The sequence below is a fragment of the Zootoca vivipara genome, chromosome 2 (genome assembly GCF_965207765.1).
Source record: "Zootoca vivipara chromosome 2, rZooViv2.hap1.1, whole genome shotgun sequence".
NCBI lineage: Eukaryota > Metazoa > Chordata > Lepidosauria > Squamata > Lacertidae > Zootoca > Zootoca vivipara.
The window spans coordinates 117,161,551-117,184,642 of record NC_142584.1 but is presented as its reverse complement, the minus strand read 5'-3'; the positions used below and the strand labels follow the sequence as shown (position 1 = coordinate 117,184,642).

General features: G+C 44.2%; 1 protein-coding gene across 1 annotated transcript in view; it reads left to right on the top strand.

Annotated features, from left to right (window-relative positions):
* Positions 1–3,480: 3,480 nt before the first annotated feature.
* LOC148687166 (vomeronasal type-2 receptor 26-like) overlaps positions 3,481–23,092 on the top strand; it is a 29,254-nt gene continuing 9,642 nt past the window's right edge. The window contains exons 1-4 of the mRNA XM_088662532.1: positions 3,481–3,669; positions 14,473–14,691; positions 16,906–17,133; positions 19,507–19,633. Of these exons, the coding sequence (XP_088518658.1) occupies positions 3,481–3,669; positions 14,473–14,691; positions 16,906–17,133; positions 19,507–19,633 (763 nt within the window). The remainder of the gene's footprint in view (positions 3,670–14,472; positions 14,692–16,905; positions 17,134–19,506; positions 19,634–23,092) is intronic.

Genomic DNA, 23,092 nt, shown 5'->3' with positions numbered 1-23,092 from the left:
CTGGACCACAACTAACCAAGACATCGCCTTCAGCCTCCATGATGACTACAAGAAAGCAGCAGTTCTCAAAGCGCAACCTCTCCACCGATATTGTAATGCCTTGTCTTGAGCTAATGTGGGTGTATATAATGTGGGTGTATTTCTCTTTCTAGAAATCCAATGGAAGATACTAAGCACATCTCCATTTGGCAATTCATGATCCCAGAGAAATTGGATGAAAGCAATTTCTATAGTGGTTTCTAGAGCCTATAATAAGTGGCTACAAATGGAGATGTGCCATAATAAGTGGCTACAAATGGCAGAAATGGTGGCTTATCCAGACTAACCAAACCAATTGCACAGTTTGCACTTTGGAGCCTGTGAATGCACTGTGTTAATGCCATAGAATGAGACCCCAGAATGAGACCATTCTGAATAACCCAGTATTTGGAACATATGGAGGGGGCACCCCATATAGAGGGCAATCTCAGAGTAACCAGATGCCCAATGCCACCACCACCACCATGGGCGGGTAGCAGCCCAGCAGCGTGCCGACCTTGTGGCCTGCTTGCCCAACGCCCGATGCTACCACCATCCTTGGGGGAAGGCTCAGACCTAACCCATAAGATCAGCTGACGTAGCGGCAGTTGCAGGAGAAAGCGCTCAGCAGTGGGGGAAAGATCTCCAGAGCACATAGTAGCCATATGCGGGTTCAAACCTGGAACGTATGGGATATGTCTGGATTGATTGATTGATTGGTTCCCCAATTTAGGATGGTTTCTCTGCTAATCTTATTGCTCATTTGCTTGTGTATCCCCTGCTTTTGCAATATGTGCAAATATGATGCATAAGATGGTGTATTGAATGCTAAGGCCCCAATTTATAGCCCTGGTATGAGAATATCAACCAGTACCATCATGGACACGACGGAGCAGAAGGCTCCGTCGGTCTGAAAAAGAAGAGTTGGGAATGAAGGGAAGGATTTGCTAATTGTATTATTGAGCTAGATCTGATCCTATAGTTTGCATTGCTTGCATTGTATAAATTCTGACTGCATGGCTGTAGCCCTGGGATGTCTTGCTTAAAATGCTTTCCTCTTTGCCTCTATGCCTCTGTGTGCCAAAGGGGAAGCCAGGCAGAATGCTAAGCTATCAAGGCCGGATGAGCTGGCCCTGTCTGGAACACAGAAGGGCTTATCAGCTGCTATGCCTGATGCGTAGTCTTACTCAAGGCTGCTGGAAGTTGCTAGCTTGACGCGTAAACTGAAGGCTAAAGGCTTTGTTGAGCCAGCATGTGTTTATGCACAAAACCGGACACAGGAAGATCCTTATATGTACTTATGACCCCCTTGCGTGCGTGACCCCCTTGCGTGCGCACATTTACAGAGGAGGGGGAAAGGGGCCCAAGAAGTGTATAAGAAGCTTTGCAATTTGTGTTTCTGTACTCATGTCGTGAGCTTGACCACCAGGAGTCTCTTAAATTTAAGAATTAAATTATTTCTCTGGATTCAAACCCCCCGGTGTCATTATTGGCTATCTCTGTCCTGCCTGGGTGCAACTTAAGGACCCTTAGTAGCTGATAAGGCTACAGTCTCACCAGAGCGGAATACAGTGTATTACTTCCCTTGATCTAGATGCTATACTCCTATTGATGCAGCCCAGAATTGCATTGGCTTTTTTAGCTGCTGCATCACACTGTTGACTCATGTGGTCTACCAAGACTCCTAGATCCTTTTCACATGTACTGCTCTCAAGCCAGGTGTCACCCATCCTGTATTTGTGCCTTTCATTTTTATTTTTATTTTTGAACAAGTGTAGTACTTTACATTTCTCCCTGTTAAAATTCATCTTGTTTGCTTTGGCCCAGTTGTCTAATCTCTTAAGGTCATGTTGAAGTGTGATCCTGTCCTCTGGGGTATTAGCCACCCCTCCCAATTTGGTGTTGTGGCGAATTTGAAACTGTTATGTTATGTTTTTGTTTCGCAACCGACCTATCGAAGGGTTAACCCAGACTCCTGGTTAATTGACAGCAACATTCCATGGGAGGCGTGGCCTGCATGGGGTTTAAAATGGAAAGGGGAACCATTATGTCAGTTGGCGGTTGAGGGTTTTGTGTGGGAGCTTGTGTGGTTGTGGAGAAGGTAGACTTAGAGTAGATGAAGTAGTTGATAGGTATTCTGTTATTTGATTACCAAGAACGTTACCTGTGAAATTAAGTTTGTACCAATGGTACCAGAAAGCAACCATTAAGATTCAAGCCAATAAATATCCATCTTTAAAGTGTCATACCAGTAATCGTCTATTTCAATTTCCAGCTAAGTTATCCAGGAACCCAGTTGGTGAGGAACTCTTTTAAACTGTCAAAACTGCCTTTTAGAGGAGAAAGGTTAGTTTGTGGCTGAGAGTGCACCAAGAAAAGGGGGGGGCTAAAGGAGGAGACAGGTTCTGGATGGTAATAAAGTTACTTCAGGAAGGAAGCTAGCTTGACAGTAAGGGAGTTTCTAGTGAAGTGGAACCCTTATCTGAGTACACATAGGAACAGTCTGACTTATAGCCCCGAGTCTATATAGGTACCTGGCCACGTTTAGGCTGGAAGAGGACTCTCTTTTATTTTTGAAAACCCACAAGTGCTAGAGGGTTTAAAGAAAGGCTAGAGGGATAAGTGGGAGGTTTGAGTTACCTCAGAAATCCCTGTTGGTGCTTTTAATAATTGAGAGGTCAAAATTATAAGACTGAAAGTGAAGGAACTTTCGTCGCAAGTGTCATCTGCAAATTTGTCCGGATGCCCTCAAGCCCATCATCCAAGTCATTGATAAAGATGTTGAATAAGACTGGGCCCAAGACAGAACCCTGTGGCACCCCACTAGTCACTACTCTCCAGGATGAGGAGGAGCCATTGATGAGCACCCTTTGGGTTCGGTCAGTCAGCCAGTTACAAATCCACTGCATGGTAGCATTGTCTAGCCCGCATGAGATGAAGAAAAAAGAATTGCCTGTCTACTTCCTCCACGCCATGAGTCATGACATGCTTCACCTTACGTGCCTTCGTCCCTCATGGCTTCTCTGCTGTTCCTCGAACTTTTCTGAAATTGTTGCTTCCTCAGGCCTAGCAAGGCACAGGCTGACAAGCCCATCAGCAAGTTCTTACAAACATGTTTTTCCCCAGTCCTGCCCTGCCCCAAAGGCTTCAGGATGACTTGCAGGTGTCACAAATTGAACCCAGGACCTTCAGTGGGTATATAGTTTGTGTTCTGCTGTGCCCCAATATTATTGTTTACTCCATCTAATTCTCTAGGGAACTGTAACCTTTGGGTCTGACTGTTACCTGTCTCTCACTTTGCTGGTGTTTGAAGCTCATTCTGTCTGTGACATCATACACTGATGTCACAATGATACATCTGCATTCATCCATGGTAACATCACTGGCCAATAAACTCCTGCAACTAGATCACCAGCAGCCTGGCTCTCCAGCAAGCTTGATGTTTTAGTTCATAGCCTGTGCATGAAGAAGAATATGGAGATCATCAGGGGGGTTGGGCTGAGTGTTCACCAGTGTGCGGATGACACCCAGCTCTACCTCTCTTTTAAATCGGAACCATTGAAGGGGGTGAATGTCCTGTTTGAGTGTCTCAAGGCATTTAGTGGATGGATGACAGCTAACGGATTGGGGATGAATCCTGACAAGGCAAAGGTACTGTTTTTGGGAGACAGGAGTGCGGGTGAGGGCGGGGCTGGTCTTGAATGGGGTAACTGTGCCCCTGAAGGACCAGGTGCGCAGCTTGGGAGTCATTTTGGACTGACAGCTTTCCATGGACGCACTGGTTAATCCTGCCTACCAGCTCCATCTGGTACACAAGCTGAGATCTTACCTGCCTGCAATTCAAAGTGTTGGTTTAGACCTTTAAAGCCCTAAACGACTTTGGCCCAGTAAATCTGAAGGAGCGCCTTCACTCCCATTCCTCAGCTCCCGCTCTCAGGGCCTTCTGGCAGTTCCCTCACTGCAATAACAAAGTTACATGGAACTAGGCAGAGGGCCTTCTCGGTAGTGGCACCCTCCCTATGGATCGCCCTCCTTTCAGATGTCAAGGAGATAATGAACTATATAACTTTTAGAAGATATCTGAAGGCAGCCCTGTATTAGGAGGTTTTTAATATTTGATGTTTTACTATGTTTTTATACAGTGGTACCTCGGTTTATGAACACAATTGGTTCCGGAAGTCTGTTCATAAACTGAAGCGTTCATAAACTGAAGCGAACTTTCCCATTGAAAGTAATGGAAAGTGGATTAATCCGTTCCAGACGGTCCGCGGAGTAACCGTTCATAAACTGAAGCGAACTTTCCCATTGAAAGTAATGGAAAGTGGATTAATCCGTTCCAGACGGGTCCGCGGAGTACTTAAACTGAAGCGTTCATGAACTGAAACATGGGTGTAATTGGTTCCGGAAGTCTGTTCATAAACTGAAGCGTTCATAAACTGAAGCGAACTTTCCCATTAAAAGTAATGGAAAGTGAATTAATCCGTTCCAGATGGGTCCGCGGCGTTCATAAACCGAAAATTCATAAACCGAGGTGTTCATAAACCGAGGTTCCACTGTATATACTGTAAGTCACCCTGAGTTGCTGGGGAAACCCAACCAGATGGGCAGGGTTATACAGTGGTCCCTCGACTTACGAACTTAATCCGTTCCGAATGCACATTTGTAGGTCAAAAAGTTTGTAAGTTGAAAAAGCGGGTTTTCCCATAGGATTGCATTGGGGGGGAAATATTCAGAAAAATTCATAAGTCGAGGAAACTGCATCTAAAATTCGAAAGTCGAGGAAACCGCATCTAAAACAGGCAACGGTTTCCGTTCGGATGTCGAAACTTTCGGATGATAAGTAGTTCATAAGTCGAGGGACCACTGTAAATATTAAAATTATTGTTGTTAGGTGGCTTACAGAATTTATAAAAACATAGTAAAACATCAAACATAAAAAACACCCGATACAGGGCTGCCTTCAGATGTCTTCTAAAAGTTATATAGTACTTTATCTCCTTGACATCTGAAACGAGGGCGTTCCACAAGGAGGGTGCCACTACTGAGAAGGCCCTCTGCCTGGTTCCCTGTAATTTCACTTCTCGCAGTGAGGGGACTGCCAGAAGGCCCTTGTAGGAGGACCTCAGTGTCTGGGCTGGACGATGGGGTTGAAGATGCTTCTTTAGGTATACTGGGCCAAAGTCATTTAGGGCTTTAAAGGTCAGCACCAACACTTTGAATTGTGCTCAGAAATGTACTGGGAGCCAGTGAAGTTCCTTTAGAATCACTGTTATATGGACCTGGCGGAGATAAACAGAGCATGCACCACTCTGGTGAGACAGTTTGTGGGCAGGTAGGGTTTCAGCCTTAGAAAGCACTGCTAATAACAAGGCCAGTGGAAGTGATGATATTCCAGCTGAACTATTTAAAATTTTAAAAGATGATGCTGTTAAGGTGCTACACCCAATATGCCAGCAAGTTTGGAAAACTCAGCAATGGCCAGAGGATTGGAGAAGATCAGTCTACATCCCATTTCCAAAGAAGGGCAGTGCCAAAGAATGCTCCAACTACCGCACAATTGCGCTCATTTCACACGCTAGCAAGGTTATGCTTAAAATTCTACAAGGCAGGCTTAGGCAGTATGTGGACCGAGAACTCCCAGAAGTGCAAGCTGGATTTCGAAAGGGCAGAGGAACCAGAGACCAAATAGCAAACATGCGCTGGATTATGGAGAAAGCTAGAGAGTTCCAGAAAAACGTCTACTTCTGCTTCATTGACTATGCAAAAGCCTTTGACTGTGTCGACCACAGCAAACTATGGCAAGTTCTTAAAGAAATGGGAGTGCCTGATCACCTCATCTGTCTCCTGAGAAATCTCTATGTGGGACAAGAAGCTACAGTTAGAACTGGATATGGAACAACTGATTGGTTCAAAATTGGGAAAGGAGTACAACAAGGTTGTATATTGTCTCCCTGCTTATTTAACTTATATGCAGAATTCATCATGCGAAAGGCTGGACTAGATGAATCCCAAGCCGGAATTAAGATTGCTGGAAGAAATATCAACAACCTCAGATATGCAGATGACACAACCTTGATGGCAGAAAGCGAGGAGGAATTAAAGAACCTTTTAATGAGGGTGAAAGAGGAGAGCGCAAAATATGGTCTGAAGCTCAACATCAAAAAAACCAAGATCATGGCCACTGGTCCCATCACCTCCTGGCAAATAGAAGGGGAAGAAATGGAGGCAGTGAGAGATTTTACTTTCTTGGGCTCCTTGATCACTGCAGATGGTGACAGCTGTCACGAAATTAAAAGACGCCTGCTTCTTGGGAGAAAAGCAATGACAAACCTAGACAGCATCTTAAAAAGCAGAGACATCACCTTGCCGACAAAGGTCCGTATAGTTAAAGCTATGGTTTTCCCAGTAGTGATGTATGGAAGCGAGAGCTGGACCATAAAGAAGGCTGATCGCCGAAGAATTGATGCTTTTGAATTATGGTGCTGGAGGAGACTCTTGAGAGTCCCATGGACTGCAAGAAGATCAAACCTATCCATTCTTAAGGAAATCAGCCCTGAGTGCTCCCTGGAAGGACAGATCATGAAGCTCAGGCTCCAATACTTTGGCCACCTCATGAGAAGAGAAGAATCCTTGGAAAAGACCCTGATGTTGGGAAAGATTGAGGGCACTAGGAGAAGGGGACGACAGAGGACAAGATGGTTGGACAGTGTTCTCGAAGCTACGAACATGAGTTTGACCAAATTGCGGGAGGCAGTGCAAGACAGGAGTGCCTGGCGTGCTATGGTCCATGGGGTCACGAAGAGTCGGACACGACTAAACGACTAAACAACAACAAGGGTTTCAGCTGGCATACCATATGGAGCTGGTAGACAGAGTTAACCTGTGCCTCCACGGACAGCTGTGAGTCCAAAATGACTCACCTGCGCACCTGGTCCTTCAGGGGCACAGTTTCCCCATTCAAGACCATTCAAGACCAGGGGGTCCCCCATGCTCGCCCCCATAAAACAATACTTCTGTCTTGTCAGGATTCAACTTCCATCCGTTAGCCACCATCCATCCTCCAGCCACCTCCAGATACTCACACAGGACATTCACAACCAGGGGCGTTGCTAGCCGACCCGTTACCTGGGGCGGCAAACGCGGAGGCATCCCCGGGGGCGGGGCACCGCTCCGCAGCATCATGACGTCACGACGCATTTGTCGTGATTTCATGACGCTCTCCCTGGGTGGAGTTGAGGGGCGGGCCAGCGAGGGCGTTCCAAGAAGCGTCGCCTCGCTGGCCAATCCCTCAACTCCACCCAGGGAGAGTGGGCGCAGTCAGTCGGATCGGGTGCCGCTGGTGTGCGGCAGATCCACGGAGCACCTCTTGCGCTCAGCGGCCCATTGAGGGGTGCCGCGGGAGAGCGGACCCTGTAAGGACCGCCGAGCGCGAGCAGAACACCGTGGAGCCGCCGCACACTACACAAGGCTGTCGCCATGACACCCCTCCCTCAGGCTGTCACCCGGGGCTTAACGCCCCCCCCTGCCCCCCACCTTGCTCCGCCCCTGAGAACAACCCTGAAACCATTTTTACTCTCCCAAATTGACCTCAAATATATCTCAGAAGGGGGGAAGGAAATGGGAGAAGCTGTCCAATTGTCCTTTGACAGTAGGGGCTTATACCTCCCCTTTCAAATACAGTCTGGCAAGTATCTGTGAAGTTGAGCACACTATCAATATGCATAAGAGATTCAGGAACTAAGTATTTGCCATCTCAAAGGAATCATAGAATCATAGAATCATAGAGTTGGAAGAGACCACAAGGGCCATCCAGTCCAACCCCCTGCCAAGCAGGAAACACCATCAAAGCATTCCTGACAGATGGCTGTCAAGCCTCTGCTTAAAGACCTCCAAAGAAGGAGACTCCACCACACTCCTTGGCAGCAAATTCCACTGCCGAACAGCTCTTACTGTCAGGAAGTTCTTCCTAATGTTTAGGTGGAATTTTCTTTCTTGTAGTTTGAATCCGTTGCTCCGTGTCCGCTTCTCTGGAGCAGCAGAAAACAACCTTTCTCCCTCCTTTATATGACATCCTTTTATATATTTGAACATGGTTATCATATCACCCCTTAACCTTCTCTTCTCCAGGCTAAACATACCCAGCTCCCTAAGCCGTTCCTCATAAGGCATCGTTTCCAGGCCTTTGACCATTTTGGTTGCCCTCTTCTGGACACGTTCCAGCTTATCAGTATCCTTCTTGAACTGTGGTGCCCAGAACTGGACACAATACTCCAGGTGAGGTCTGACCAGAGCAGAATACAGTGGTACTATTACTTCCCTTGATCTAGATGCTATACTCCTATTGATGCAGCCCAGAATTGCATTGGCTTTTTTAGCTGCTGCATCACACTGCTGACTCATGTCAAGTTTGTGGTCAACCAAAACTCCTAGATCCTTTTCACATGTACTGCTCTCAAGCCAGGTGTCTCCCATCCTGTATCTGTGCCTTTCATTTTTTTTGCCCAAGTGTAGTACTTTACATTTCTCCTTGTTAAAATTCATCTTGTTTGCTTTGGCCCAGTTGTCTAATCTGTTAAGGTCATTCTGAAGTGTGATCCTCTCCTCTGGGGTGTTAGCCACCCCTCCCAACTTGGTGTCATCTGCAAACTTGCTCAGGATTCCCTCAAGCCCATCATCCAATGGCCAGGCTACCCAGAAAATGCAATCGAGAAAGGCAATAACAGATATCTAGGCAGACAGGAGAGAAGCAAAACTCTCAAATTTCTGCTTCCTTCAGTGATGTATGTATGATGTTTGGAGGGTGGTGTTCAGGGTTCTCCCTCCCTCCTGCGTGTGGTGAGTGGAGACCCTGTTGCAACAGTTTATTTCCTTTAATAAAGATCAGACTTACTGGCCGCCTTGCTGTCAATAGACTCTGGTTGGCCTCTGTTCTTTTCTCGTACCTATAGGGAACCCACTTAAAGACTCTATACAGGCTCTGGAATTCCTCATAAGGGAAAGGGAGCAGTTTTTCTTACAGGCATTTATAAACTTGGATCATGTCCTGCCTTACAAGTCTTGATCCATCATAGCTGTTCTATAGTTTCTGGGATATTACTGAAGTTGAAGTTTCCTCAAATTTAGCAGGGCCCAGATTGGCAGCCCCATCTGTGAGTTTTCAAAAGCATGCTTTGCTCTCACTCTGCCCCTGCCCATTGAGTCACAGACAGATGCCAGGGAGGTGGACATTCTGAACATTATAATTATCAAAATCATGGTGATTTATTTATCTAGTCCAGGGATTTCACCATTGATGGCCTTTGAGTCCAAAAATAATATAAATATCATAATCACAGGCAGGGTGAGGTAATTTATTGTCACAAGCCTGAAAAAAGAACCGGGATATAACTATCTGAAGCCTGGCCTGAGAGATTTGGGGTAGGTAGAGCTGCTTTCTGTGGGAGTTTTCCTTTGTCTACCTTTGCTTGAAGATATTTTAGGAGACCAGGTGTGCTACTAATGTCCCTGCTGTCACAAGAGTGTATGACTCTTGCAGGCTTAGCCAGAATGATATTACTTCTGCTGCTATTTCTGCTGCTAATGCCCCATAGAGTCAGTGGGATGCTGAAAGCAAAATGTCCATTAAATCGGAAAAAGAATCATGATCCGTTGAATTATTACAGGCCAGGAGACCACCTCATTAGTGGGGTCATATATCAAGGTCGTGTTGTAATAAACAAACCTGACTTTTTCCAGCACCCCAGAAACCCTGTTATGTTGTAAGTGACTGTATCTTACCCACCCTGCATTCACAATCACTGCTGTGTGCCAGAGATAGCACCTGTTTTCTGGCCATCCCTGGTAATCCCTTCTCCCTCCTTTGCCCATCTATTGACTTTGAAAGAAGGTTTGGTTATTGAGAGGCAGCATCTAAGTGCCTCTTGGCCTTATTTCAGTTTCAGGCACAGACGCACTAAATCTAAATGGTTTTTTATTGTGTTTTGTTTATTGCAATAACAGGGAGGGGGAGAAAATATAGCTAAAATTTGTCTAGGCATGACCCTTTTTGTTACTGTAACCCATGCTCTGTCCCTCACACCATCTTTTCGTCGTTTAATATAGTGATTTTTCACCTACTGTACTCCTCTATAATGTTTGTGTTAGCTTGTGTTCTTCACTCCTTTTACGCTGGTCCTCATTTTGCGTAACATAAGCAACTGCCCAGCGCACAGAAAATGCCCAGAACTCTGACTGCCTGAGCACTGGGTAAGCAGTGGAAGGCAAGCCAAGCATATAGGCAAAAGTGGCGATGCAACAATGGTCTTTTTCTTTCCTCCTTCGCCTTCCCTCGTCCCGCTCGCCGCCTTCCTCTAACCTCCCTTGCCGGTGGCTCTCTCGCCGTCGTAGCCCCTGGGTAGGCGGCTGGGGGAGGAGGTGCAGTCCAGCGACACCGGGAGGGACACGGGTCCGACGTCCCCTCGACCCCGGCTTCTCCTGTCCCCGTTCCTTGCTTGTAAGGGAAGGTCAGATAATGGTGGGGAAGCTTGTGCAAGTTGAATGCAACCAAGGAAGAGCCTTGCTTTTTGCCTTCCTTGGAGGCAAGGCTCTCTTGGTGCACCAGTTCTGGGATGCTTTTGCAAGTCCATCCAAGTTCTCTCTTACCCACCGCTTGCTTCCTTCCTTCCTTCCCTCCCTCCCTCTCTCTCTCTCTCTCTCTCTCTCTCTCTCTCTCTCCCACCCCTCCTCCCTCCCTTCTCTGTCTTTTCCCTCCCTCCTTCCATCTCCCTCCCTCTCTCTCTTTCATCCCCTTCCTTCCTTCTCTCCCTTCTCTCTCTCATCCCTCTCCCTCCCCACCCTGCACTATTATTCTGTGGTAGCAGGACTGCCACTGCTTTGGAACATCTGTGTTTGAAATATGATGGGGGGGGGCACCAGAAGGTGATCTCGCCTAGGGCGCAAAAAACCCTAGCACCGGCCTTGCACACAAGGCCACTGCTTATCTAGCAACCTAGCCAGAAGTTGTTTGAAGCCACTATGTCTATGATAACTCTGCCTATGAAACAATAAAATGGCGGCGCGTGGAGACGCAGCGGCTGGTTGCTCCCTAACTCAGAATTTGGCTTTCTTGTCCTGCCAAAATAGACTTGTTTATAGTCGACAGGATTTGTTATCTATTTGGCTACGGAGCGAGCACTGCATAAATTGTGAGTGTCTCCGCGTCTGCAAGGAAGATTTTCTGACTTCAAAGAACTGGGGAGGAAAGAGGCACAGGAGAGACCGTAAACAAAAGAGAGGTTGCAGGGGAGGAAGGCGACTAAAGCAACTAAGGCTGAAGACACAGCACTATAACTTACCACTTCCCAGCATTTTCTATGCGAATGTGAGATCCTTGGCGAACAAGCTGGAGGAGTGGAAGCTGTGGGTGGCAACTGAGAGAACTGTGAGTGAATGCTGTCTTCTGCTGATTACAGAAACTTGGCTGACACCACTTATACCTGACTCAGCCATAGAACTAGCAGGCTATACAGTGTTCCGTCATGATAGAACAGAGGACTCTGGTAAAAGAAGGGGGGGGAGGTTTGTGTGCATATGTAAACAACTGCTGGTGCACAAACCACACCGTGATAGCTAGTCATTGTTCCCCAACTGTGGAATTTATGACGCTTAAATGCAGACCTATTTACATCCCCCGAGAATTTACAGTTGTACTGATAACTATAGTATATATTGCACCTGATGCGAACATCAATGAGGCATTGGGTCTCCTGCACGATGCTGTTAATAGACAACAATGCAAGTATCCTGAGGCTGCATCTATTGTATGCGGGGATTTCAACCAAGCAGATTTGAAAGTGGTCCTACCTAAATTTTATCAACATATAAAGTGTGCAACCAGGGGCGAAAGGACTCTGGACAGACTGTACACAAATGTCAAGCAAGCCTATAAAGCTGAACCGCTGGCACACCTGGGTCAATCTGATCACGTGTCCCTGCTCCTGACTCCTGTATACATTCCATTGAGGAAACGGATTCCAACAACAAAGAGGAGTATTACAATATGGCCAGCTGAAGCATCTCAACAGCTACAGGACTGTTTTCATGACACAGACTGGGCGGTGTTCAACCAACAGGACATAGAGACTTTTACTGAGGAAGTGCTGGATTACATCAGGTTCTGCACTGACAATGTAACACAGAGGCGCCGGATAAAGATCTATCCAAATAGGAAGCCCTGGATGACAAGGGAGGTACAGGGGCTGCTAAAGGCAAGAAATACTGCTTTTAGAAGTGGAAACAGGATGCTGTACAGCTCAGCCAGAGCAGATTTAAAGAGAGGTATCCGGGTGGCCAAAGAGGCGTACAGACAGCGGCTGGGGGATCACCTACAGAGTAATAACACCAGGCAGGTGTGGCAAGGTGTACAGGAACTGACGGGGCAAAAATCCAAAGATTCCTTGGTGGACGAGGGAGGGGCATCCCTCGCAGAGGAGTTGAATGTCTTTTTTGCCCGCTTTGAAGTAACATCTGCAGCAACACCTGCGGAGGCTAGGCCACCATCACCATCGTCGCCATCATCGGTGCAAAGGAATATGGTATTCAAAGTGGAGGAAGGAGAGATGAGGAAGGTGCTGAAGGGAATCAACTCAAGGAAGGCTACAGGGCCAGATGGAGTAGCTGGAAGAGTCTTAAGAGACTGCGCAGACCAACTAGCAGGAGTCTTCACTGGGATTTTAAATCGATCCCTAGCCCAGGCTACTGTCCCATCTTGCCTGAAGTCCTCTATTATTGTTCCAGTACCAAAAAAATCCAATCCGGAGAATCCGAATGACTTTCGTCCAGTAGCACTTACACCCATAATTATGAAGTGCTTTGAAAAGCTGGTACGAAATTATGTCATTGCCTGCCTACCAGAGGGATTGGACACATTCCAATTTGCCTACAAAATGAAAAGATCAACAGAGGATGCCGTGGCGATTGCCCTCCAAGCTGTTCTTGCACATTTGGAGCAGCGGGGGAGCTACGCCAGACTGCTTTTTGTAGATTTCAGCTCGGCATTCAATACCATTCTACCGCGACTTCTGATAACTAAATTGGGAAATCTGGGGCTCCCGCTATCACTCTGTGGGTGGATACTGGACTTTCTCTCAGATCGCTCCCAGAGGGTCCGGTTGGGCCCTTATATGTCAAACATGCTTAGGACTAACACAGGAACACCACAAGGATGCGTGCTTAGTCCGCTCCTTTATACTCTTTATACGTATGATTGTGTCGCTGCCCACCCTAGAAATAGGGTTGTCAAATTTGCAGATGACACAACCGTGATCGGGCTCATCTCTGATAAGGAGGGTGAAACTGAGTATAGAGATGAGGTGGAGCGGCTGACAGAGTGGTGCAGAGTCAACAACTTGCTCATAAACACAAAGAAAACTAAGGAGCTTGTGGTGGACTTTAGGAGACAGAAGAACGAGGTCCAGCCACTCTTGATTGACGGAATTTGTGTGGAGAGGGTAACAACGTTTAGATTTCTAGGCATTGAGTTACAGGAGGATCTGTCCTGGAGTGTTAATACAAGGGGGCTTGTGAAGAAGGCGCAGCAGAGACTGTATTTTTTGAGAATTTTAAGGAAAAACCATCTTCCACAAAAGCTGCTGCTTGCCTTCTATCACTGTGCCATACAGAGCGTGCTCACGTACGGTTTATGTGTGTGGTACGGAAGCTGTACTTCCCAGGACAGAGCAGGGCTGTGTAGAATTATTAAAACAGCAGAGAGCATTATTGGCTGCTCACTCACCACCTTAGAACAAATTTACACCACCAGGTGCCATAGAAAAGCACTAGATATATCAAGAGATCCAACGCACCCTGGTCACCATTTCTTTCAGCTCCTGCCATCGGGACGGAGATATAGAACAATGCAGGCAAGAACGAGCCGTCTCAGGAACAGTTTCTTCTCTAGAGCAATTTTGGCCTTAAATGGAAAGCCCGGACTTTGAAGTCATCTTATTTTACTTGTTATTTTGTAGTATATTTACTGTTTTTAATTAGCTTTTTGTAATTTTGGATTATGCGGAATGCTTTATCTGAGTGGATGTAGCAACCGAGTAATTTCGTTGTTCCCGCAAGGGGACAATGACAATAAAGATATCTTATCTTATCTTATCTTATCTGAGAGATTTTGTTTCCTGTCCTTTCCGGACGAAAAGTCTGCTATTTCTCTCTCCCCCCCACTCCCATCTTGTCAATGGTTCCTGTCAAGTCTCTGAGCTCGAGAAACTGTAAGTTATCATTCAAATCAAATTCACCCAAGCTGCAAGTTCTCCTAAAAACTATTTTATTTCCTTGTGGGAGCACCTGGACAAGTTTCTACTCCTTCAAGTGGACAGTTGAAACAATGGTTTGTTTGTTTATTCATTTATTTGCAGTTCAACATTAGAGGACCCTTCTCCCTTCCTGTCGCCCTTATTTGCCATTCAGGAAATCAACCAGAATCCTCAGCTTTTACCCAATGTCACCCTGGGCTACAACATCTATGAGGCTGCTTTTGATGTCAGAACAGCGGCTGATGCCATGCTAGACAGCATTCCAAGCTACAGCTGTGGAAGACAGAGTAATGTTCTAGCTGTTTTTGAAGCAACTACTTCTGAAATTGGCAGACAGATTTCAAGCATGTTGGGCATCTACAAAATGCCCCAGGTAGGTCTTTGGAGGGGATTGGAGACCAGCTATGTTTCCTTCCTCTTTTCCATATCTCCACCAGTGTTGAGAAACCCCTTCACCCCTCCAGAGGTTTCTGAACTACCAAGCCACCCATTCTTAGCCATTCGCCATCCTTGTGGGGATTGATGGGAATTGTAGTTCAGCAACATCCCGAGGGCCAAATTTTCCCAATCCCTGCTCTCCAAGAGTTCTTCTTTCTTCTTTCTTAAGAAGACCAGTGGTTGTCTCTAGAAGCTAAATGAGCATGGAGATTAAGTTTCATGCACTCCTGCAGACCATGTCACTGCTTAGCTTCTGCCTCTGCCTCTCCTTCTGTGAAGTTGCCCATTGTGATTCTAGGAAGAGGTTGGAATGCCATGACCCCTGAAAGCCCCAGATGCCCTATTCTGCCTCAATATTCATTGAAGCCACTTCCATCTCTGTGAGCTCTAGATTCTCCATCGGAGGCATGAAATGCTTCCCAGAAGCAACTGGCTAGCTACTGTGAGAACATGATACTGGATTTTTAGATGTCACATGATCATTGGCCTGATCATGTTACAGGGCCTTTCTTTTGTATTCCTGAAAACAAGACACCAATCCTTTTCTTACCAGATCAGTTTGGGCTCTACTGCATATGATCTCAAGGAAAAAAAACAGTTTCCTTTTATCTACTGGATGGTCCCAAAAGAAAAAGCCCAGTACAGGGGGATTGTCAAGTTGCTGCTGCATTTTGGATGGACGTGGGTTGGTCTCTTTGTTCCAGACAATGGCAATGGAGAAAGGTTCCTGAGTGCCATCAAACCTCTGCTGCTCCACAGTGAGATTTGTGTTGCTTTCTTGGAAATAATTCCTTTTTCCATCCAGATGATGTCATCCTTACGTTGTAAACCATCTCTCCTGAGACAAGTCAAGGTTTTCATTTACTATGGAGACTCTGAACATGGAAGTTATATAATCACATTCTTACAACACTTTCAGGAAGTGAAGAGATCTCAGGGGATAGTCTGGATCACAACGGATGTTCTGGACATTGACGAGATATTGTTTTGTGGTTTTCCTTACAACACGCCTGGCCAAGGTTCTTTGTCCTTTGTAAGGAATACACCAAGACAGACAGAATGTCGATTCTATACTCGGCTTTCATACAAATCTGAACCGTTTTGTCAGAGAGCATTCTCTTGTTCGTGTTCAAACAATGTGGTGTCTATGGAGGGTTGGACAAGATGCACAGAACAACTGGGAACTTTGTCCCAGGAGAAGATTGAGGCAATCTGGTCTCACGATCGCTACAGCACTTACTACGGGATCCAACTTGTTGCTCAGGCTTTAAATGCTGCATATTCATCCAGATCAAAATGGAGGTTAATGGCAGGTAGAGGAGAGAGATTGGAACGTCAAAGGTTGCAGCCATGGCAGGTCTGTCCTCTCCCCTTTTTTTGCAAATACCTTGTCCATCTCTGGAATCTTAATTGGAGTTTATATTTTTGTAGTTTATCTCATTGCAACTGTCTTTAGTTGGACATCTTGAGAATTTTTTTGATATCGTTCATCTATCTTTATAGCTGTACTATAAACTAATTAATAAAGAAAAGTATGGGGACATAGGATATTATAAATAGTTAAGGAGCATTCACTCACATTAATATATATTTTCATAAAATGTATATATCGCTTGAATGATGGAAAACCAGTTTACAAAACAGTTACAATAATAAGATTAGTAGAAAGAAATTTAAAACACTAATTTGAACCCTATATTTGAAACCTATAGAAAGTTGAAATCAAAATAGGACAGATTAAAGCAAATTAAAACATATGCAAGCTTTCTAGAGTTTCAAAGCGGTTTCCTGGCCGTGTCCTCAAAATATATTTATTTGGGTCTTATCCCCAAGAGGATTAAAAATCTGATAAAGGACCTGTTATACTGGCCCAAAAGTCATCAAATATAGCTGACACAAATTCCCTTCAAATTAGTAAGAGGTCTGGAACCTTCCTCAATTGTCAAAGGAAAACAAGACTACATCCCACAAAATATTCAAGCTCATGAACAGATTTGATATATCAGATGCCCAGGAAACATCCTTCAATTGTTTTGCAATTATATAGTTTCCTATCATCTGCAATGGAGTTTGCATATAAGCCTGCAGCTCTCACATGCAACCCTGATACCATGTTTTCTAAATGCTGGTGCTTTTTCTGCCGTTCTAGCTTCACACTTTCTTAGAAGAAATCCAGTTTTCTAATTCATCCATAGGAGGGATGTATTTTGATAAGAATGGGGAGCTGACTGCCAACTTTGATATCTGGAACTGGGTTGTGTTTCCCAATAAATCTCACAGCAGAATGAAGGTTGGGAAAATCGAGGAACAGACATCCTCCGACATAGAATTCACCATTAATCCGGAAGCCATTGTGTGGCCTGGGAACTTCAGCAAGGTGATTGCATTTATTTATTTATTGCATTTATACCCTGTCTGGATTCATGCCCCGAAAGACTCCGGGGGAATGCCTGTGCAGTTGTTAGTAGAGTAGCATCTCCAAGAAGGGACATGATTCCCAGGAGGACTCAGGATGCAGCAGATCAATTTGTAAAAGTTGACTGAGCCAATAATAAGCTTGACAGTTCAATAGCAGACCCCTAATAATTCCGTGGCAGTAAAATATAACAGTAAAAAACTTAAAATGTACAATATACTTTAAGTTAATCAATTCAGATTGAGAGAGTGAAGGAACATCAGAGAGAGAGAGTAAAAGTAAGAATAACATGTGGTACTACTACTACCCTTCTCCTTCTCCTTCTCCTTCTCTCCTTCTTCTTCCGTAAGCTTCAGTGGCTTCTTTCAGCTTCTATAGCTTTCATACTTCATACTTTCATACTTTCATACATACCTGGAAACACAGAGCTCATTCCAGATGCATGTCTGTCTCCATGAAAATCTTGGAAACCTTCCAAACACACTAGAAGGTTCCAGAACACTTCTGTTAGCTTCACCACATGATAGCCAGTGTGGTGTAGATGTTAAGAGCGGTGGACTCGTAATCTATTGGGGGAGGAAGGGAAAGGAGAATGTTAGCCGCTTTGAGACTCCGCGTAGCGATATAGCGGGATATCAAATCCCCACAACAACCCTGTGAAGCAGGACATATTCCGAGGAAGTGAACGGCCCAAGGTCACCCAGGCAGCTTCATGGCTGAGTGGCAATTTGAACCTTAGTCTCCCAGGTTCTTGTCCAACTCTTTAACCCCTACACCACACAGGCTAAATTTGCTAAATTTGGATAATTTCCCAATACATCAGAGAGAGAGAGAGTAAAAGTAAGAATAACATGTGACCATGTTGGACTGCATTTATAGGCAGTTCAGGGGCAGTTTGACCACACGAGAGCCAGGGTGGTGCAGTGCTTAAGAGCGGTAGACTCATAATCTGGTGAATCGGGTTCATGTCTCCACTCCTCCACATGCAGCTGCTGGGTGACCTGGGGCTAGTTACACTTCTCTGAAGTCTCTCAGCCTCACTCACCTTACAGAGAGTTTGTTGTGGGGGAGGAAGGGAAAGGAGATTGTTAGCCGCTTTGAGACTCCTTCGGGTAGTGATAAAGCGGGCTATCAAATCCAAACTACTACTACTACTACCCTTCTCCTTCTCCTTCTCCTTCTCCTTCTCCTCCTTCTCCTTCTCCTTCTCTCCTTCTTCTTCCGTAAGCTTCAGTGGCTTCTTTCAGCTTCTATAGCTTTCATACTTCAGAAATGACTTCAGAAAGTTAGCCCCTTCGAGACTCCTTCAGGTAGCGATATAGCGGGATATCAAATCCAAACTACTATTATTATTCTTCTTCTTCTTCTTCTTCTTCTTCTTCTTCTCCTTCTCCTTCTCCTTCTCCTTCTCCTTCTCCTTCTCCTTCTCCTTCTCCTTCTAGCTTCATTGGCTTCTTTCAGCTTTATAGCTTTCGTACCTCAGAAATGCCTGTATACCTGATATATCCCACCTTTCTCTATATAGTTCAAAATGCTATATATGGTTTGTTGCCTCTTTGTTTTATTCCCACAACAACCCTGTCAAGTAGGACATATTCAGAGGAAGTGAACAGCCCAAGGTCACTCAGGAAGCTTCATGGCTGAGTGGCAATTGGAACCTGGGTCTCCTGGGGTCTTGTCCAACCCTCTAACCCCTACACCACACAGGCTCCAGTTCCCTTGCTAAATTTGGATAATTTCCCAATAGGGGCCCATTTTATATTATCCCTAAGCTGGCCATTCCCGGGAAGACTGCCACTTCCCAGATGTGTACATCTCTGCTGTTTTCCTTGCTTTCTCTGTTTTGCATAGGAATTCAGTTGGAGAGGAGCAAACCGTGGAGAGGCTGTCTTTACACTTTCCCTTTTTCATCCACTCAGAGGGAGAGATGACAATGCATCAATGGGCCCAAAGTTGACAGAGGAGCCATATCTGGCATGTGGGCTTCAACAGCTGCTTGATAATGACGAAAACAAAAAACACAAAAACATATATCATAGCAGCAAACAGGAAAAATAAATCCCACACACAGTTTAAAAGGCAATAGTTTAATTATTTGACCTTTTCTAAATACCTTTATCCTTTTTAAAGATGAAACTTTATGTCAGAAACAAGATGACCTCTGCACAGTCCTACAAAATTTGGAAGGGTCTCATTCCCATTTTTAAGCCTTCTAATCTGGCATCAATATTTTAAAAATGATTTTTATTTGAGCACTTTCTCCAGTCAGGGCCTTCAGATGATGTCTGTTATTTCTGTTGATCTCCTTTGATCCCCCTTCTCCTTATTTTGTAGGTCGTGCCTCATTCAAGATGCACCGGAAGCTGTCGCCCTGGGTATGCCAGAGTGACTAAAGAAGGAGAGCCCGTTTGCTGCTATGATTGTGCTCCTTGTGCGGAAGGGACCATCTCCGTTCAGGAAGGTGGGTGAGGGAGAGGACATCTAGTCCATAGCCCTGTTCTCACAGTGTTGAACCAGGTCTTAGAGTATGGTCCTTTCAAGAGGGTCTTGTTCCCCATAGCAGTGCAGCACTCAACTGCAAGGCCTCTCTCCCTGCCAGCCTTCAGCCAGCCCGTCCAAGATGGGGCTCTCCTCCTTCACTGCCTTCTTCTTCCCAGCACACCTTGCTAAGGACTGTCTTTTCCTGACACTTCAAATGCACACCCCATCACCATGGCAACCTTTTTTCGCCCAGGCAAAAGAATTTCTCTCAGATGGGCCATTAACAGCTTTTGTCACGTGAGGCCCCAACTTGCATGGAAGATTAGTCTGTATTTTTCCAGTAGCTTTCAATCTTCCGTTCAATACTCCTAATAAATAAAAAAACCTACCATTTATTAATTTCTAGGATTTATTAATTTCCATGTCCAACATTCCCCCCCCCCAAAAAAAAATCCGTGGCGTTGGAATAGATGACGTTTGGTTCCCTTCCAACTCTAAGATTCTGTTACACCACATTCATAAGTGAGGGCTTTCTTCCAGATGCCCATACTATCTGAAATTAGAGGAGTACGGACGGAAATGAATTCATTTGGCTGTGGCACCCTGCTCACAGAATGCCCCTCCCCAGGGACAGTCACCTACAGCCAGCAGTGAGGTCATTCCAGCACCATGTGATTTGTGGATCTCATTTTGATTGTGGGTTTACATGTTCTCTCGAATGAGGATGCTGTGGTTCAGTATTTTCCTTTCATTGAGGTCCTGAGATTGAAATTGTATTACAGTGGCACCTCTACTTACGAATAACTCTACTTACGAATGTTTCTACTTACGAACGGAGCTCCGTCTGCCATCTTGGATGTGGTTTAGATTTTTTTCTCCCAATGCATTCCTATGTGATTCGACTTACAATTTTTTTGACTTACGAATATGCGTTCAGAACGCATTAAATTCGTAAGTAGAGGTACCACTGTACAGTCATACCATGGATCTCAAATGCCTTGGCTGCTGAAGAAATCGGATCCCGAACGATTGAAACCTATATGTGAATGCTCTGGTTTTTGAACGGTTTGGGGGGTCAAATGGACTCCGGCAAAACATTCTGGTTGAGATCAAGGTACAATTGTACAGAATTCCCATTTGTACATTAATTTGATATCTTTAATACATTCACTGATGAGTAAATAAACCATTCATTCAGATATTTCGGTGAAGATTTTAACGGCATTTCTCAACTTTCAAGGCTTCTGTAATTTCAGTCTCCACCGTTAACACAATACATTTCAGTTCAAAGCAATTACTTTGGGAAACCTTCTCTTTATTTTTTTTCGAATAGATATTTATTGATTTTCACAGTAGAAAAGGGATTTACAGAGGTTTAGAAAGGATGGGGGAGATACAAAAAAGCAAAAATACAAAAGTCAGGAAAAAACAGAAAAAACCAGAAAATAAAAAAGAAAAAATAGAAAACTATATAACTTATCTTTATCACAGTGTATATTGGGACCTCCTCGGGTTCCCGTCCCTGTGTTTCTCAAACACACTTCCAATTTAGCAAATTCTACCTCTAAATATTCACTTTTAATACTAAATTCTTATTTTCTATTCTAAAATAACCTCTTTTACCTAATCCACAGATTTATTTACCACTTAATTTCTATTCTTAAAATATTACTTTAGCGTATTTTTTTAAATACAATTTAAAATCTTTCCACTCTTCTTCAATTGCTTGTTCTCCCTGGTTGCGGATTCGTCCGGTCATCTCTGCCAATTCCATAAATTCCATCATCTTCATCTGCCATTCATCAATCGTTGGTAACGTTTGCTGCTTCCAGTATTTAGCGATCAACAGTCTCGCAGCTGCAGTGGCATACATGAAAAAGGATACCTTTCTCTTGGGAATCTCCTTCCCTACAATGCCCACTAGGAATGCCTCTGGTCTCTTCACCACTGTGCCTTTTAGCACTTTCTTAAGTTCATTATAAATCTTATTCCAGAAGTCATTCACCAGTGGACATGTCCACCACATGTGGTAAAATGAACCTATTTCTTTCTTACATTTCCAACATTTATTGTCATTGTTGTGGTAAATCTTTGCTAACTTTTCTGGTGTAAGGTACCATCTGTACATCATTTTCATTATATTCTCCTTTAATAAGCTACACGCAGTAAATCTAATATTTTCCTTCCACAACTTTTCCCAATCCTCTATCATAATATTATGTCCCACATCCTTTGCCCACAAAATCATAGCATTTTTAGTTTGTTCATCTTTTGTATGCCATTCTAGCAGCAATTTATACATTCTCGAAAGTATTTTCATCTTAGGTTCTAACAATTCTGTTTCCACCTTTGACCTCTCAATTTGAAAGCCAATTACTCTATCCATTTTAAACGCTTCATTTATCTGATGGTATTGGAGCCAATCATCCAATTTACCTTTCAACTCCTCATATGTTTTTAATTTAAATTGGTCTCCATCTTGAATCAACAAATCTCTATATTTCAACCAACCGGTCTCCATATTTAATCTTTTGCGAACCTTGGCCTCCAAAGGCGAAAGCCAATTTGGCGTTTTTCTTTCTAATAAATCTTTATATCTGGACCAAACCTTGAACAATGAATTTCTAACAATGTGCCTTTTAAAACTTCCATGGGCCTTAACCTTATCGTACCACACATATGCATGCCAACCATGAACATTATCATAACCTTCTAAGTCCAAAATATCAGCGTTTTCCAATGTAAACCACTCTTTCAACCAGCAAAAGGCAGCTGCTTCATAGTAAATTTTAAAATCAGGTAGAGAGAAGCCTCCTCTTTGTTTATCATCAGTCAATATCTTATATTTGATTCTTGGCTTCTTCCCTTGCCATATAAATTTTGATAGCACCTTTTGCCATTCTTTAAAACAACTCAGCTTTTCAATTATTGGTAATGATTGAAATAAAAACAACATCTTTGGCAATACATTCATCTTAATCGTTGCTATACGGCCCAATAAAGACAATTTCAGGTTGGTCCACGTTTCTAAATCCTTCTTAACTTCATTCCATAATTTCACATAATTATCTTTAAACAAATTTAAATTTTTTGCAGTCATATACACTCCAAGGTATTTCACTTTTTTAACAAAAGATAAACCAGTTGTTTCTTGCAATTTCTCTCTCTCTTCCTTATTCAAATTTTTATCTAGTACTTTAGTTTTGGATTTATTCAATTTGAAACCTGCTACCCTTCCAAACTCTTGAATAACTTCCAGAGCCCTCTGTACACTGGACTCTGGATCTTGTAAAGTTAACACCAAATCATCCGCAAAGGCTTTAAGTTTATATTGTCTCTTCCCTACAGTTACACCTTTTATTTCATCATCTTTTCTAATCCTGTCAAGCAGGACTTCCAGGACCGATATAAAAAGCAAAGGAGAGAGAGGGCACCCTTG